General features: G+C 38.4%; 1 protein-coding gene across 4 annotated transcripts in view; it reads left to right on the top strand.

Annotated features, from left to right (window-relative positions):
- The first annotated feature begins 4,943 nt into the window (after positions 1-4,943).
- CLHC1 (clathrin heavy chain linker domain containing 1) overlaps positions 4,944-15,795 on the top strand; it is a 33,390-nt gene continuing 22,538 nt past the window's right edge. The window contains exons 1-6 of one of the 4 annotated variants that reach the window (XM_081833553.1): positions 4,944-5,271; positions 9,407-9,594; positions 11,632-11,765; positions 13,775-13,976; positions 14,087-14,199; positions 14,589-14,673. In XM_081833553.1, coding sequence (XP_081689679.1) covers positions 5,095-5,271; positions 9,407-9,594; positions 11,632-11,765; positions 13,775-13,976; positions 14,087-14,199; positions 14,589-14,673 — 899 coding nt within the window. In that variant the 5' untranslated portion in view covers positions 4,944-5,094. Of the gene's footprint in view, positions 5,272-5,888; positions 9,595-11,631; positions 11,766-13,774; positions 13,977-14,086; positions 14,200-14,588; positions 14,674-15,795 lie in introns of those variants that run through there. The other 3 variants (XM_081833552.1, XM_081833554.1, XM_031031007.2) reach the window with 3 other exon arrangements.

Below are 15,795 nucleotides of genomic sequence, written 5' to 3'. Positions count from 1 at the left end.
GCGCCTGGGTGGCTCAGTTGGTTGAGCGACTGCCTTCAGCTCAGGTCATGATCCTGGAGTCCCTGGATCGAGTCCCGCATTGGGCTCCCTGCTCAGCGAGGAGCCTGCTTCTCCCTCTAACCCTACCCCCTCTCATGTACTCTCCCTCTCTCTCATTCTCTCTCTCAAATAAATAAATAAATCTTTAAAAAAAAAAAAAGAGTCAGATGCTTAACTGACTGAGCCACCCAGGCGCCCCTATTTTATTTATTTTTAAATTTTATTTTAAGTAGGCTCCATGCCCAGTGTGGAGCCCAATGTGGGGCCTGAACTCATGACCCTGAGATCAAGACCTGAGCTGAGATCAAGAGTTGGACACTTAATCAACTGAGCCACCCAGGTGCCCCATCTATCTCAACTTTTAAATACCATTTATATGCGCATGACGTATAAACTTATCTCTCACTCAGACCACTCGCTAGAACTCCACCCTCACATATCCAGCTGACTACCTCTCATAGGCAACATGTCTCATAGGTAAGCCCGAAGTCCTGATCTCACGAAATTGCTCTTCCCATCTCTGTAAATGGCAATTCCCATCTTCTCATTGCTAAGACCAAAAACTTTATGGTCATCCTTGACTGCTCTCTCATATCCACGTACTTTCTTATGCACAGCAAATTCTTCTTGGCTTTATTCTCTATGCAGAACACTTCTCACCACCTCTACTGTAACCACCCTGATTCAAGCCACCATTATCTTTTGCCCAGATTATTGCAGTAAACTCCTAACAGTTCTTCCAGCTTTGACCCTTGTCTTCACAGAGCAGCAAGAAAGGTTCTTTGAAGATGTATGTCAGCTGTCACTCTTCTGCCCATAGCCCTCCAATGACTTCCCATGTCACCAAGAGTGAAGCATAAATTCCTGTAAGTGAGGCTGTTGCTCCAGCGCTGGAACGACATGGCCGTGTTCCAACCCATTGTTCCTCTTGCCAAGTCTGCCTAGTGAAAGGGACACCTTTTTCTAACCTGTACAAAGATGCCCCATGGGGGAGCTGGTCGTGGTCCTGCCTTCAAGGCCTCATATCCTGCATGATCTGGCAGCTACCTCTCTGACCTTATCAATCCCTTGTCCCTTTCTCTTCTAGCCCCACTGGCCTTCCTGCTGTTTGTCAGACGTGCCCTCCTGCTTTGAGGCTTTTGCACTTGCTACTCTGTCTGCATCCATCACTCCTCCCAGGAATCTTTAAACTCCTTTTTAAAATGTCACCTTGTTGGGATGCCTGGGTGGCTCAGTCGGTTAAGCATTTGCCTTCAGGTCAGGTCATGATCCTGGAGTCCCGGGATCGAGTCCAGCGTCAGGCTCCTTTGCTCGGTAGGGAGCCTGCTTCTCCCTCTGCCTGCTGCTAGCCCTGCTTGGGCTCTCTCTGTCTCTGTCTCTCTGACAAATAAAGAAAATCTTAAAAAAAAAAAAAAGTTTAAAGATTTAAAAGTAAATAAATAAAATGTCACCTTATCATGAGGGCTTTCCTCTTTCCCAACTTAATGCCTTGCATAAAATAGCACCCTCCCACCTTCTTTCTAGTCCCCATTCCTTGTTTTATTTGTTTATACAACTTAGCCCCATGTGTCATCTGTATTTGTGGGTGTTGTCTGCCTTCCTGTTTGAATGTAACCTCTGAGAGGTTCGGGACTTTGTTTTGTTTGATGCTGTATCTCTAGTGTCTAGAATAGTGGCAGACACAGTAGGTGAGTGCCTCCCCCAATTTATTGAATAAATAAGTGCAGCACAACGTAAGTACTGCCCTAGGTGTTGTTCCATTAGATGTTTCCCTGCCCTTTCCCACAAACTAGTGAGGTGCCCCTCTGGGCTTTTGGAGCCCATTGTGCCCCCCTTGTCACACTGCCTTCTCTGCTCTGTAGCAATGGCTTATTTAACTAGCCCAATAGACTTGGAATCTTTGTGACTCATTTTCTCTGTATCCCTTTGTGTCTAATATGAATGAGGGAGTGAAAGGTCATCTGAGTTGGTTTATGTGACTCGGGCATTTTGTAGATGCTGAGAAACGGTCACTTTAGCTGTGTTCTGGTTTGAGGCACCCACAAGTCATGTCTTATGAGCAAACCACATTATTGCTCAGTGATTATTGATTATTAAGCGTTTTTTTAAAGTACATATTCTGCTAGAAATTGTACTATGCACTGGAATGTGTATAGGTAGGGAAGGATAATGGGGAGTGAGAACATATTGGTTCCTGCCTATTGAGATAGATAGAGAATGTAAACAGAAAGTCACTATTATAGAGTGGCTGAGTGATAATACCATGATAGAGGAAGTGCACAGTACCATGGGAGAATGTAGAAGTTGACCAAGTTTAAGGGAATTCAGGGCAGCTTTCCTGGAGCAGTATAAGCTGAAATCTGAAAAATGAGTAGAAGCCAAGTGATTGAGAGTGGTGGTATGAGTGTTATCTTGGTGGGGGCAGGGAGTGCTGAGGATGGAGGGAGGGAATACAGAGATGGGAGAGAATTATGCAGGACTCTCAGCAAATTCATGGGAGTGGGGATGGGAGTTATGAGAAGGGCAGGGGCATGAAAAGGCTAGATTTGGACAGAGAGAAAGGGACTACCTGGTTCCTCTAGGGCATTCATAGGCTAAGTAAAGGAACTTGGATATTATCCTAAGGTTAATAGGAGGCCACTGGCATTCAGATGTAACCGCTAAGTCTCCAGTGGTCACACCCATTCCTTCCTCCTTTGACCATTATCTTTTACTATCTGAAAATACATTATTTATAGTCTGTTTCTCCTGCTAGATTATAAACTCCAAGGAACCAAGAACTTTATCTTATTTATTACTGAATCTCTAGCTATAAAATAATGCTGGCATTTAGTAAACAATAAATATTAGTTGAATGAATGAATAAGGAAATTGATTTCTCACTTGGGAAAACTGTTGATCCATTTATGGGTTTTTACCTTATTGGAACTACTTATGTTCATTTGTAAATTGGTTTTTCATTATCCAGTTCATCAACATAAAGTAAATTAGGTCTTTTTAAACTTTGATAATTATTTTGGTGTCTCTCTCCTGCCTATGACCTGTGGGCAGGATTTATAGGCCATATATGTCATTTTAAATAACCAGATATTAATTATATTGCTAAAACATGGTAAAATTGATTTAGACATTTATTCATTGCAGCATTATTTATTATAGTGTAAATGTCCAACAGTGGGGGAGTGATAAAGTATGGGCTCCTGGGTGGCTCAGTCAGTTAAGCAACTGCCTGCCTTCTGCCAGGTCATGATCTCAGGGTCCTCGCATCAGGCTCCCTGCTTGCTCCCTGCTCAGCGGGGAGTCTGCTTCTCCTCCCTCTGCCCCTCTCTCCCCTCCACCACCCAACCCCCTGCTTGTGCGTGAGCCCCGCCTCTCTCTCTCAAAAAAAAAAAAAAAAAGTATGGTGTATCATACCATGAAATACTACACAATCATTAGAAGTCTTTTTTTTTTTTTTAAGAATTTTATTTATTTGTTTGTCAGAGAGAGAGCACAAGCAGGGGGAGCAGCAGACAGAGGGAGAAACAGGCTCCCCTCGGAGCAGGGAGCCTGACATGGGACTCTTATCCCAGGACCCTGGGGTCATGACCTGAGTGGAAGGCAGACACTTAACTAACTGAGCCACTCAGGCATCCCTAGAAGTCATGTTTTTGAAAACTATTCAACAACATAGAAAAGTGCTTTTTTTTTTAATAAATTAATTTTATTTTATTATGTTAGTCACCATACATTACTATCATTTATTTTTGATGTAGTGTTCCATGATTCATTGTTTGCGTATAACACCCAGTGCTCCATGCAGAACATGCCCTCTTTAATACCCATCACCAGGTGAACCCATCCTCCCCCCACTCCCCTCTAGAACCCTCAGTTTGTTTCTCAGCATCCATAGTCTCTCATGGTTCATCTCCCCCTCCGATTTCCCCCCCTTCATTTTTCCCTTACTGCTATCTTCTTTTTTAAACATATAATGTATTATTTGTTTCAGAGGTACAGGTCTGTGATTCATCAGTCTTAGACAATTCACAGTGCTTACCATAGGGAAAAGTGCTTTTAATATTAAGTGGAAAACATGAAGATACAAAGCTGAATATAGAGCGTGATCCTAATTTTTATAATTATAAAACTGGAAGGAAATATACCAAAATATTAAATAATCATTATGTTTGAATGGAGGATTGTGGATGATTTTTAGTTTTTCATTAATTTTCTTTGGTTTATATTTTCCAAATTTTATACCTGAATATACATGGGTGGGGGAGAAGTTAGGAAGAGTTCAAATGTTTTGCCTTGCCAGACATTTTTCAGCAAGCCATGGGTTCTGTTTGATGTTTATGTGAATAGTTTTCAGGAATCAATTTCTGTATCTAACTCTAATTGGATAATGATTCTTAAAGAGCAATGGAATGTAGCTGCTTGAAACTGTGCTAGAAAAGGGCTGTTATCTTTGATATCACTGATGGATGGGTTTTAGCAGAAGTTCTGACTTCTTACTTTTTAGTTAGTATGTTTATTTTAATGATAAGAATTATAATAAAGTTTATCATAAAATAAATTCATGAGTTGTTTGTAGCTCTCTTGACTATGCCTGGGCCAAGTAAGCACATGGGTAGAGAAGTATCTGACCTTGTTTGTATCATGAGGAGGCTTCCAAACTTGGTAAATTCTGTTAGAAAGTAATGAATTAAACATAAGAAACCATTCAATCACATGACACATAGGCTTGGTTACTAAGAAAAGTGCTCTTTATTGACTGGTGTTTGGTATTTCTATCCCAGAGGTATAGCACTTGACAGTAGGTTAGACCTTTTAATTCATAGGTTGAAATATTTATCTCTGAGATTCATGGGAAATTTTTTTCCCATGACAAATACACATTTTAGACCAGTTTTAATTTATTATAAATGTATTAGAAATGTCTTAATTTATCTTAAGCTTCAGGTCAGTTGATTGATGGTCTTTTTTTTTTTCAGGCTTACCAAAGTTTTGGTTTTGTTGCAAAAGCAAGTCAAGACTTAACTCTTCTCTGGTGAAGAAGTGTGCAGATTGTGACATATGTCCATCCAAGAAATAAATAAACATGCAGTTCTCCCTCCTATCATTAGTAGAAGTGACAAGGAATTTTTGGAAAGTATGCAAAGATACATAATCACAGAAACTGAAAGAGTGGGCTGTACTGAGGAAGGACCTGCTGATGAATATTACATCATATACCGAAACGTTTTTGATAAGGTATCAAAACGCTCTTAAGATGAGGGAGTTTTCATGGGGTAGAAATGGTCTATCTTGACAACTAATCTTCCTGCCTTAGTAACATCACTGCTTGTTTGAGTGGAATTCATTTGTCAATTTTGAGAAGTTCATCCAGTGTATTGGGAAGGGATGAATGGGGAAAATACAGTGCTGGATTTCTATCACTAGATAGTTAACGAATGTTTCAATTGTTTTAGCTTGAGTGCAGGCTGTCAGTTTTTGAGCAACAACTTAGTTGTGCCTTCTAACATCATTTTGGCCTTTTATCTAAAAATACCTGATTTGTTAGGAATTAGGCTGCCAAGCAGGAACCTGGTAGTTGTTGTTTTGGGTTTGTTTGTGATACCATTAAAGTGTTGGCTGAGATTTGATCTAGCGTATTAAGTTGGAACACTTGGTGAGTTAGAGGTCTCCATAGGTCCAGTAAACAAGAGGTTTGACTGGACTGAACACTGGAAATAGATGAGTTTAGAAAATGTTATGACTGGGGCGCCTGGGTGGCTCAGTCATTAAGCGTCTGCCTTCGGCTCAGGTCATGATCCCAGGGTCCTGGGATCGAGCCCCGCAGTGGGCTCCCTGCTCTGCCGGAAGCCTGCTTCTCCCTCTCCCACTCCCCCTGCTTAGGTTCCCTCTCTCGCTGTGTCTCTCTCTCTGTCAAATAAATAAAATCTTAAAAAAAAAAAAGAAAAAATGTTAATGGCTTTATATAACATTTGATTTTGCTTTTTAAGGTTTTAGAAACACTTGTTTTTCCTTACAAACAATTGCAGTTTCCCCTTTGGTTCTATTTTTTTTTTTTTTAATCCTTACTTTTTTTAACCCCCTTGGAAGATGCCCTGGCAGTTTAATAAGTGAAATCAGCATCCTTTCCTCCTTACCCAGAAGAAATAATTATTTATCTTAAGAATTCTGTAGACTATTGGTTTCTGAGTAAAACAGCCACAGGCAAAATAGGAACTCAGTCTTTTGTTTAATTTTTAAACAGTGTACACTATGAGTCTTATTTCTCCTCTAATTAAAAACACAGTGCATCACTCTAAGGAAAAATGAGCACAAAGTAGTGATCTATACCTACAAGTGGAATTAAGAAAATTGATGAGTATTCATAAGAGTATAAAATAAAGAAACAGTCTTTTCTTTTAAGTCATCTAGAAACACCATCTTTTAGAATTGGTACATTGGCAGGTTAGCTTCATTTTATATGTCATTATGATCAGTGATTTTGCTTTTGAGTCATTAAGGAATGTATTGGATGAATGTTTAAAGGCAGTGTTTTGAATGGTTTCATCAATATCAAGAATTATGCTAAGACTCTACTTACCTGAAACCAGCAAAGGAAAGTTATCATAACAGTGACATGCTTATCTTTGCATGTCCAAATGCTGACACTTGTTGGAAGTTTTCTTACATGAAGAGTTGTCTGCTTTAAATTAGTATAGTTCTAGTAAAGTCATTTCGGAGGTGGTGTTGGTTAATTTAATTCTTAAAGAAAAGACATGGGAATAAATAAAAGATAATATTTACATCTATAGTCCTTTTCTCCCTACCTCCCAAGATTTCCATGTGCACTTTCTGTCCGTTGTACATTTGTGCCTTGTAAAGAATTCTATTCTTTAGGACTGAGACAGTGTCTGAAATAGAAATTATTTGGCACTTAGAGAAACTTTTCTTCTAGTTTCTAAAGATGATTGGTCTTTCCATTTTCTTGCTTTCTTTTTTTTTTTTTTTTAAGATTTTATTTATTTATTTGCCAGAGAGAAAGCGTGGGAGAGAGAGAGAGGGAGAGAACAAGCAGGGGGAGCGTCAGGCAGAGGGAGAAGCAGGCTCCCCGCTGAGCAAGGAGCCCAATGTGGGACTCGATCCCAGAATCTGGGATCATGACCTGAGCTGAAGGCAGATTCTTAACCCACTGAGCTGCCCAGGCATCCCTGATCTTTCCATTTTCATGTTATTCTAGCATATTTGCTTGTTAATAAACTATTAATGACTGCTTTCTCTAATCTTCCTTCTTTCCTTGGAAGGATCTAATTAGGCAAAGATGAAAGTATTAACTTGCATCTCTGAATACCTGGAATCAGAGCAAATACCAAATTCTGCTTACAAACACACATAGAGGATTTTACCTAGTGAACTGTGCCTGAATCAAAGCAAAGAGGACCTGAAACTCCTGTAACAAGAATTGAGGGTAGGTTATAGAAAGAGCCAAAGACTTAGTAAGCAAGGCAGACCAAAGCTAGGAAGAGTGAGCTTCTACAGAAATAGGTGAATTATGGAGGCAACTGTCCTCTGGAAATGGCTGATTTTTGTGCTTCTGGTAGCATGTACAAATAGCCTCTGTCCATATATAGGAGCTGAGGTGGAATGACTACCCTTCCTCTTCTCCCCCAGATCCCTGTACTTACGAAGTCTCTTGAGTTTAATGCAAACCTGACCCTCAGACTTGAATGATGTAGAGCCAGGAAGACCGTATGAAAGAGTTTAGTGGGTTGGCTATAAGAGAATAAGGGATCACGAGGACTGTGGCAAAATAAAGAACCAGTTCAGTCTAAAGCTCCAGCTGATTACTGCCATTAAGGAATGGGGGTTCATGTTGGTAGATTTTTCAGAGTTTTCAAGAGAAATGGAAATACAGTTTTTGGTGAAATTTCCTACATTTTAAAATATTTTTGTGAGTCAAGCAAAACTGGATTCTGCCTGTAGCATGCCACTGTGCTTCCTTTACTTCTACGCATCTCCTGTGCGTTCTCAACAGTTCCCATTCGTGTTCTTCTGAAATCTGTGTCTTCTAGCAAGCAGGTATGGGAGCTGATTGTGGCATCACTCCAAGTCCGTTTTCTCTCCATTACGTTTCCAAACTATATTGGATTGTTGTGGCATATCCCAGAGGCATGTGAAGTGGAGGATGGCCAGGAACAGTGGGGTATTTGATTTGGAAGACTGCAGACGAGTGGCCTCTGTTTCATTAAAGGTTCCTGGGTGGCTGTCCTCCTGGTTTGGGTAGATGGGTAATATGGTCATGTCAAAAAGACAACCAGGATCTCCCACTCACATATCCTCTACTGGTATTTACCACTGATCTGTAATCTGCTTGTGCTCTTTCTTGATAGACCAGATCTCTTCCAGACCAGATAATTTTTTCTAGATACTGTTTAGCTAACAGAAAACCAATGGGGGATACCAGAGACTAGAGATGTAGCTGGGATAGACAGCATAATTATAGCTTTCGGAGAAAATTATGGATTGATCATATCTATTCCCTATACATATTGATCCCTTCTAAAAGCCTCATGTGTAGAATTTGGAAACCATAAATATTTATAATTTTTTGTTTTTTAATTTACTTAAAATGCTTGTTAGTTATTTTTGCATGGGTAATGCATACACAAGATAGGCAAGAAGGAAGGAAGGGAGGAAGGAAAGAAGGAAGGAAGGAAGGAAGGAAAGAAAAAGAAAAAAAGAAAAGAAAGCCAATAAAGAAGAATATACAATGGAAAGTCAGGTCCTTTTCACCTCAGACCCTGCTTCCTCTTTGCTTCTCTGCAGGCACCCACTGTTTCCATTTCCTTTTATTATCCTTCTAGAGATATTCTGTACTTACACACACCATTGGAAACCATGAATATGTAGCAGGTTTTCTATAGTTGCGCTTGACATCTTAGCAATAGAAATGCAATTGGGGAATTGAGAATATTGATTAGCCAGTAGGAGCTGATAGGTTAGAAAAAGAGAGAGGTGAGAGGAATCCAGGATTTTAAGGTCTGAATGAAGCCAGAGACTAAATTTGGAGACAGTAAGGGATGATAGGCAATTATATTTCAAAGATCTATAATTGAGATAATTAAACCTGGTATTGGTTTTAACTGACATCATATCATGTACGTGTTCATACTAAGTAGAGCAAAAATATTTAAGTTCATAGTATTGTAATGATTCACAAAGTGCATATTCAGTAAATATTAGTTGTCTTTAATACCCTGGGTATTAAAATTTAAGACTTCTAACTGCTCATCATGTTTCATTTAAGAAATAATCTACAATGCTGTTTGCAAGGTTTTTGTTCCATAGTCTTCTAGAAAAAAAATTCAGTACCATAGGCAGAAAAATCATGTTTCAGGTAATAGAGTATGTCACTGCATACAAATCCATTCTTACTTCGATCAAAAAAGAATATGATGCCTTTATTGAGACAATGAAGGAAGGCCAAAGAACTGCATTTTGTCTTCATGGAAAACTTAAAGCTTTGGCAGCAGAGCCCACAGCATTGGTGTATCACAGGAAAAGAACAATCCAACTTGAAACAAAGTAAGTATATTAGTAAGTAGCCCAAAAGGTGATAATTGTTACTTGGTTATATTACCTAGTTAATGTAACTATAAACAGTGGTTCTTAGCCCCCCAAATCCCAAGCATTGTAAATATTAAGAGATTCTCAACTAGATTTATCATAGTGAAATTGTCAAAGATAAGGAGATCCTAAAAGTAGTTATAGAAAGAAGCAACAATTCAATACCCTCCATTCGGTGTTGTAGCATATATCAGAATTTCTTTCCTTTTTGTGGTTGAATAATATTCCATTTTATGAATACACCACATTTTTATCTAATTATCTGTTGATGGATACTTGGGTTGTTTCTACCTCTGGGTGTTGTGAATAATGCCACTATGAACATTCATGTATAAGTATCTGAGTCCCTGCTTTCAATTCTTTTGGGAGTCCATTTACTTTTTTTTTTTTTTAAGATTTTATTTATTTATTTATTTAGAGAGAATGTGAGCAAGGGGAGAGGGAGAGAATGAATCTCAAACAGACTCCCATGCTGACTGCGGAGCCTGATATGGGCTCCATCCCTTGACCCTGAGATATGACCTGAGCCAAAATCAAGAATCGGGCACTTAACCAACTGAGCCATGCAGGCACACCAAAAGTCTGTTTACTTTTAACATGCTCTTCTTCCACAAGCATAAGTTTTTTGGATGAAAGCCAAAGGGTATTTTATTTCCACAGTCCCTCTTTCATAAATACTGCAGGCTCTTACTCAGCCATCTGTAGGTACCAGGAAATCTGTATAGTAATCAGATGTGGGTAGCCATTCTCTACTGACAAACTTGTTTTTAATTTGCTAGAAACTGACATTTATATATCTAATTTATTTTAATCTGTTATTTTCCTCCCAGGGCCAACATATCAGTGATAAACTAGGCAGTGAACTTCAAATAATGCTTAAAAGAAATTTATATCTACCTCTCGGTCTTTAAGATCCCCATTTCTGGAATAAGACAGTTTTATCTCAAAGAGGTGCTATCCTTCTTGCAGCTCTAGGATTAAAATTACTATTGGAAGCTGAATAATGGCCTCAAAGATATTAGGTCCTAATCCTGGGAACCTGGGATTGTTACTTTATTTGGAAGAAGGGTCTTTACAGATGCTACTACGTTAAGGATCTTCAAATAGGGAGATTATCCTAGATTATCTAGGTGGGCCTTAAATACAATCACAAGTGTTCTTTTAAAGAGCTAGAAGGAGAGTTGACAGGCAGAAGCGGGGGAAGGCAATGTGGTCATGGAGGCAGAGATTGAAGTGATGTAGCCCCAGAAGGCCTGCAGCCCCCAGAAGCTGGAAGAGGCAAGGAATAGATTCTTCCCAAGAGCTTCTTTTTTTTTTTTAAGATGTTATTTATTTATTCTTGAGAGACAAAGAGAGAGAGAGAGAGAGAAGCAGAGGGAGAAGCAGGCTCCTGAGGAGCAGGGAGCCCGATGCGGGACTCGATCCCAGGACCCTGGGATCATGACCCCGGCCGAAGGCAGACGCTTAACCATCTGAGCCACCCAGGCGCCCTTCCCAAGAGCTTCTAAGAGGAAGCATAGCCCTTTGATTTTGGCCCAGTGATACTGATTGTGGATTTCTGATCTCTGGAACTATAGGAGAATAAATTTCTGTTGTTTTAAGCTACCAATACGTTTTTGGCAATTTGTTATAGCAGCCACAGGAAGCTGATATAACTACAAAAATAATTTTATTTGCAAAGGTAATTTTCAACTATAGGGAATAGACATAATACTTTGTGGCCAGATTATTATGTTTAACACGTACAAATTTCCAGTAAGGTTGTGAATCGTAGTGTAAGATTTTAATGATGCTCTGAAAGAAAACTGTTCCTCGCTTTTGAGGTTAGTTAACTTTTTACGGGCATTGTTTTGTAAACTTAACACCTAAGTCCATAATGGTTCAAAATGATAATTAGCCAAAATAAAGTAATGATTTAACCTGTTTTACTTTAAATCTTATGATTAAATAATTAACTAGTTGAAAGAAATATAAGAAAGCCTTTCTGTTTTTCAGAAAGAAGGTTATTGAAAATAATTCCTCAAAGATTCAATTGCTAATAGACAAAATGAAACAACTTAGGGCAGAATATGATGCAAAAGAAGTAAGATACCATACTTTCTCCAAAGATCCTTCAAAACCTATTCCAGGTACTGTATTTTGTTTAAAATGTTTGAAATTCCAACTGTTTTCAGTTATTACCAATCATACAAATTAGTATATATATGCTGCAATATGTATGTGTGCAAGTGTACGAGGACTTTAACCAGACTTCACAAACAACTTTAGCTCGGGCTCCAGGTTGATACAAGGGAATGAGACAACTTCAACAACCCTGAAAGACTGAGAGAGTTCCAGACTGGCTGGATTATATAAAGTATAAGGGAGTGACTATTAAAATTTGGTTCTTGCATCAGTGTCACGTTACCTGCAAACCTGTTAGAAATGCAAATTCTGGCCCCACTGCAGACTTATTGTGTCAAACTCCAGGGATGGGAGTTGGGGTGGGGGTGGGGTGGAGCTCAACAGTGTTTTAGCAAGGCCTTCAGGTAGTTCTAAAGTTTGAGAATCCCTGATATAATATATGAAAAAACTATAATGTATTAAGTTCTAGTGAATATTGTTGATTCACATTGATGTCAGCATTCACTGGTTCTTTATCTTCAGCTAAGCCATATTTTAAGAAATTGGAGTATATCCTAGAATTCGTGAGGATGTTGAGAGGTTTGTATGATGCATGGATAGAAGAACTGCAAATATTCATCTTGGAGAAAAGGGAGACTTTGAAAATAGCCAACTGTATTCAAAACTTTTAAGGATTTCAACCAGTTTTTATCCAGAGGTAGAATCAATAGGTGGAAATTTTAGAAAGTCAGTCAATAGAAGAAATTACGTCTTGAAAGTAACAAACTGCTGCATACCAGAGGATTTCACCTCAGGTTGGACGATCATCCTGCATTTGGTGGAAGCAGGGACTAGATTCGTTTTCAAATATAAAATTATGATAATACAACTACAAATAAGGTACATATGAATAAGTAGAGAATAAGTCAAATTGGTTAAATGCTGAGAGGATTCAGGGTAAGAGAATGATTAAAAATTGAGTAGGATTAATCCAGGCGGGTTTCTGGGAGAGAATTTTGATGCATGCCTTTAAAGCCAACAATTGGCCTGAATAAGGGAATCATTTCAAGTGGGTGTGAATGGGTTGTTATGAATAATGAATACAGGGGCAAGGAGGGAGAGAGGACTGAGGGCTTGGCAGGTTTTATAAACTTTGCACTGGAGAGAATAAACAGATTACCCTGGAGTTTGTTGTAGCAGATTAATGGAATCTTTGGTTAGAAATCTTGGGACAAAAATCCTGAATTGTTAGGCAGAAGCTCTTAGTGGTATTGAGTAACAGTGATATTTAAAGGTTTGCAAGGTGTGACAGTGAGGTCATTAAAACTTTTTTAAGATGCAGGGGAGCCTGGGTGGCTGTCAGTTAAGCATCCGACTCTTGATTTCAAGATTTTACTTACTTACTTACTTATTGATTTATTTGACAGAGAGAACACAAGTGGGGGTGGGGGCAGCAGAAGGAGAGGGAGAAGCAGGCTCCCTGCACAGCAGGGAGCCCAATATGGGGCTCGATCCCAGGACCCTGGGATCAAATCATGACCTGAGCCGAAAGCAGGTGTTTAACCTACTGAGCCACCTAGGTAGCCTTCGACTCTTGATTTCATCTCAGGTCCTGATCTTAGGATCGTGAGATCAAGGCCCCACTTGGGCTCCATGCTCAGCTTCAAACTTAAAAAGTATATAATCAATCTTAAGATTGATTCTTAAGATTAAGATTCTGTCTCCCCCTTCCCTTCCCCAGCTTGTGCACCCCGCCCCGTCTCTCTCTCAAATATGAAAAACAAAAAGCTTAAAAAAACTTTTTAAGATGCTAAGTTTTGGACAATCAGCCTTCATTGATGATATGTTTAAAACTGCTACACATTTAAAATTGTGTGCCAATTCTTTTTATGTTCAGTAAGTTATAAGTTCATGCTACCATTTCTTAATTATTTCTTAACATAGCAAACTATGATCTATTTTGCTAAGACTTGCCATTTGAGCACAAGAGTCCCCAACATGGTTTCTCTTTTGACTTGTTCCCTTTTCTCTGTAGGCATGACTCTCCAAGAATCTGTCAATTTAGTTGCTCTCACTAAATACCTGAAACATCTTGAAGATAAATATGCTGAAATTAAACAGGCTATGTTGAAAAAATATGTACCAGTTCAGAGGAAGGCAGAGTTAGATGAGGAAATGATTGTAACATTAAAACGGAGAGATTTAGCTGAAAATCTGAACAAAGAATTACAGTTTCGGTATGAAAGTTGATTATATACTTTTTAAGTTTGAAGCTTTTATTTGTGTTTATTCTGTTACTCCACTATTTGATTTCAGGTTCAGTATACTGATTTTTTTTTCTTTGTAGTCATCAAAGACTGCAGATTATTTCAAATGCACTTACTTCATGGGTAAAATCTGATATGAGCAGCTCATTTGAAGACTTTGTGGAGCAAATTCAGAAAACTAAAAGTTTACCTGGTAATTTATCTATATTTTTTAATGAACACAAATAATGGAAAACATCGTTTTCCCCCCAGAAAGCTAAAGAGTGAGAATTTTCCTAGGCTGAGCTTAAAGAAATAAAAAATGTACTTACTTTTGTTATGTCTCTATTACCCAATGAGCTTCTTCCTTCAACAGCTAACAGATAATTGGTAAATAGTAGATGTGGTAAGCCAAAGAGAGAATACCTAAAAATGTACCTGAAAATACGGGAGACATGAACAGGGAGGCCACTCAGTTTAGGAAGAGGTTGGTGCTGTTAGAAACCATAGCATTAAGTTGCTGATTAATTAAACATATATATATTTATTATTTTCTGTTGATTGATAATCTTAAATATCCTGTGGTGCTTTCGGTAATTATAGGTGACGAAGGCATTGTTGAAGAACTGCTTGAAGACGATCCAGGCAAGGCAAAAGAAGCTGAAATTTTGCTTTGCTACATTGAAAGGCAAATATTTTAAAAGCTTTGATTTTCCTTGTTAAAATGTTACCACATTTATTTTTTATTTAAATATTAAGTAAATATTTAATATTTATAAATGTTTAGCATTTATTTAGCATCTTGATGAGCTACAGTCTCTAGATTTTGTATTTTTACAATTTTACTCTAGCAGACAAATTGGAAAATAAGCTAGAATTAAAAAAAAATAGATTCTTTGTGTGAAAAATATTAGATGGGTAGTCTAGGAGATTTTTCAGAGGATATAGGTGGCTCACAGTGTTGATTTAAGTTTTATTTATACATATATTTGCATTTCCTAGCCATTAGCCTGATGTTATGAAATGTTTTTGAGAAGGCCTTCTTGAGTCAGATTATCCTAACTAATTCAGTCATTTTTTTCTCATCATTTCTTCCTAATGTTTAAGTTACTATATGTAGTGTATAATAGAGGCTTACAGAGACCTCAGACTATTCTTTAAGAGGTTAATTTATAGGCTATGAGTCCAATATGTAAGGAGCATATGTAATATTCCTAGTCATATGTTAAACAATTTTTAATTGTGGATTATCTTACTGATATGGTACAAAGAGGGGCAAAGGTCATTTGGGGGCAGCGCCAAAGCCTGTGCTATTTCCTTACACTGTAGGCATCCCCACGTTTATCAGTGTTAGATATGAGAGCAAAACCCTTGTTGAAATTAAAAGTTTTATGTATTTTGCTTATTAGTATTATTTTGGTGTTTTTCCCCTCTAGGGTTTCAAATTCATTTGCAACACTGTAAATCCTGTTTGCCCTAGTTTTATTAATTGTGGGGTAAGGGCTGGTTTGAAGACATTTTGCCCTAGGAAGAGGCGTAGAGGCCTAAGTTAACTGAACTATTATTTTTTCTTCTTGTGTTACTCTCATAATTAATCAGGAGTCTGATGCCTGGCAGAGTAACATAGGCTTCTGAATACCAAGGACACCTCTTGATCTCCAATTCCGCGTTCTTGGTGTTTCGATTACTATTTCCCCTAGGCTGAGTCTCTAAGCAGATTGCTCTTCTTTCCCCTGATATCCCTTTTCATCTGCAGACGATATGAGAGAAAAAAATCTGAGCTTATTGTGAATTCAGTTCAAGTTCTTTC

Source organism: Leptonychotes weddellii, chromosome 10, assembly GCF_054177405.1.
Source record: "Leptonychotes weddellii isolate Sample4059 chromosome 10, ASM5417740v2, whole genome shotgun sequence".
NCBI lineage: Eukaryota > Metazoa > Chordata > Mammalia > Carnivora > Phocidae > Leptonychotes > Leptonychotes weddellii.
Note: the sequence above shows the minus strand (reverse complement) of the source record. Positions and strands in the feature narration are given on the sequence as shown.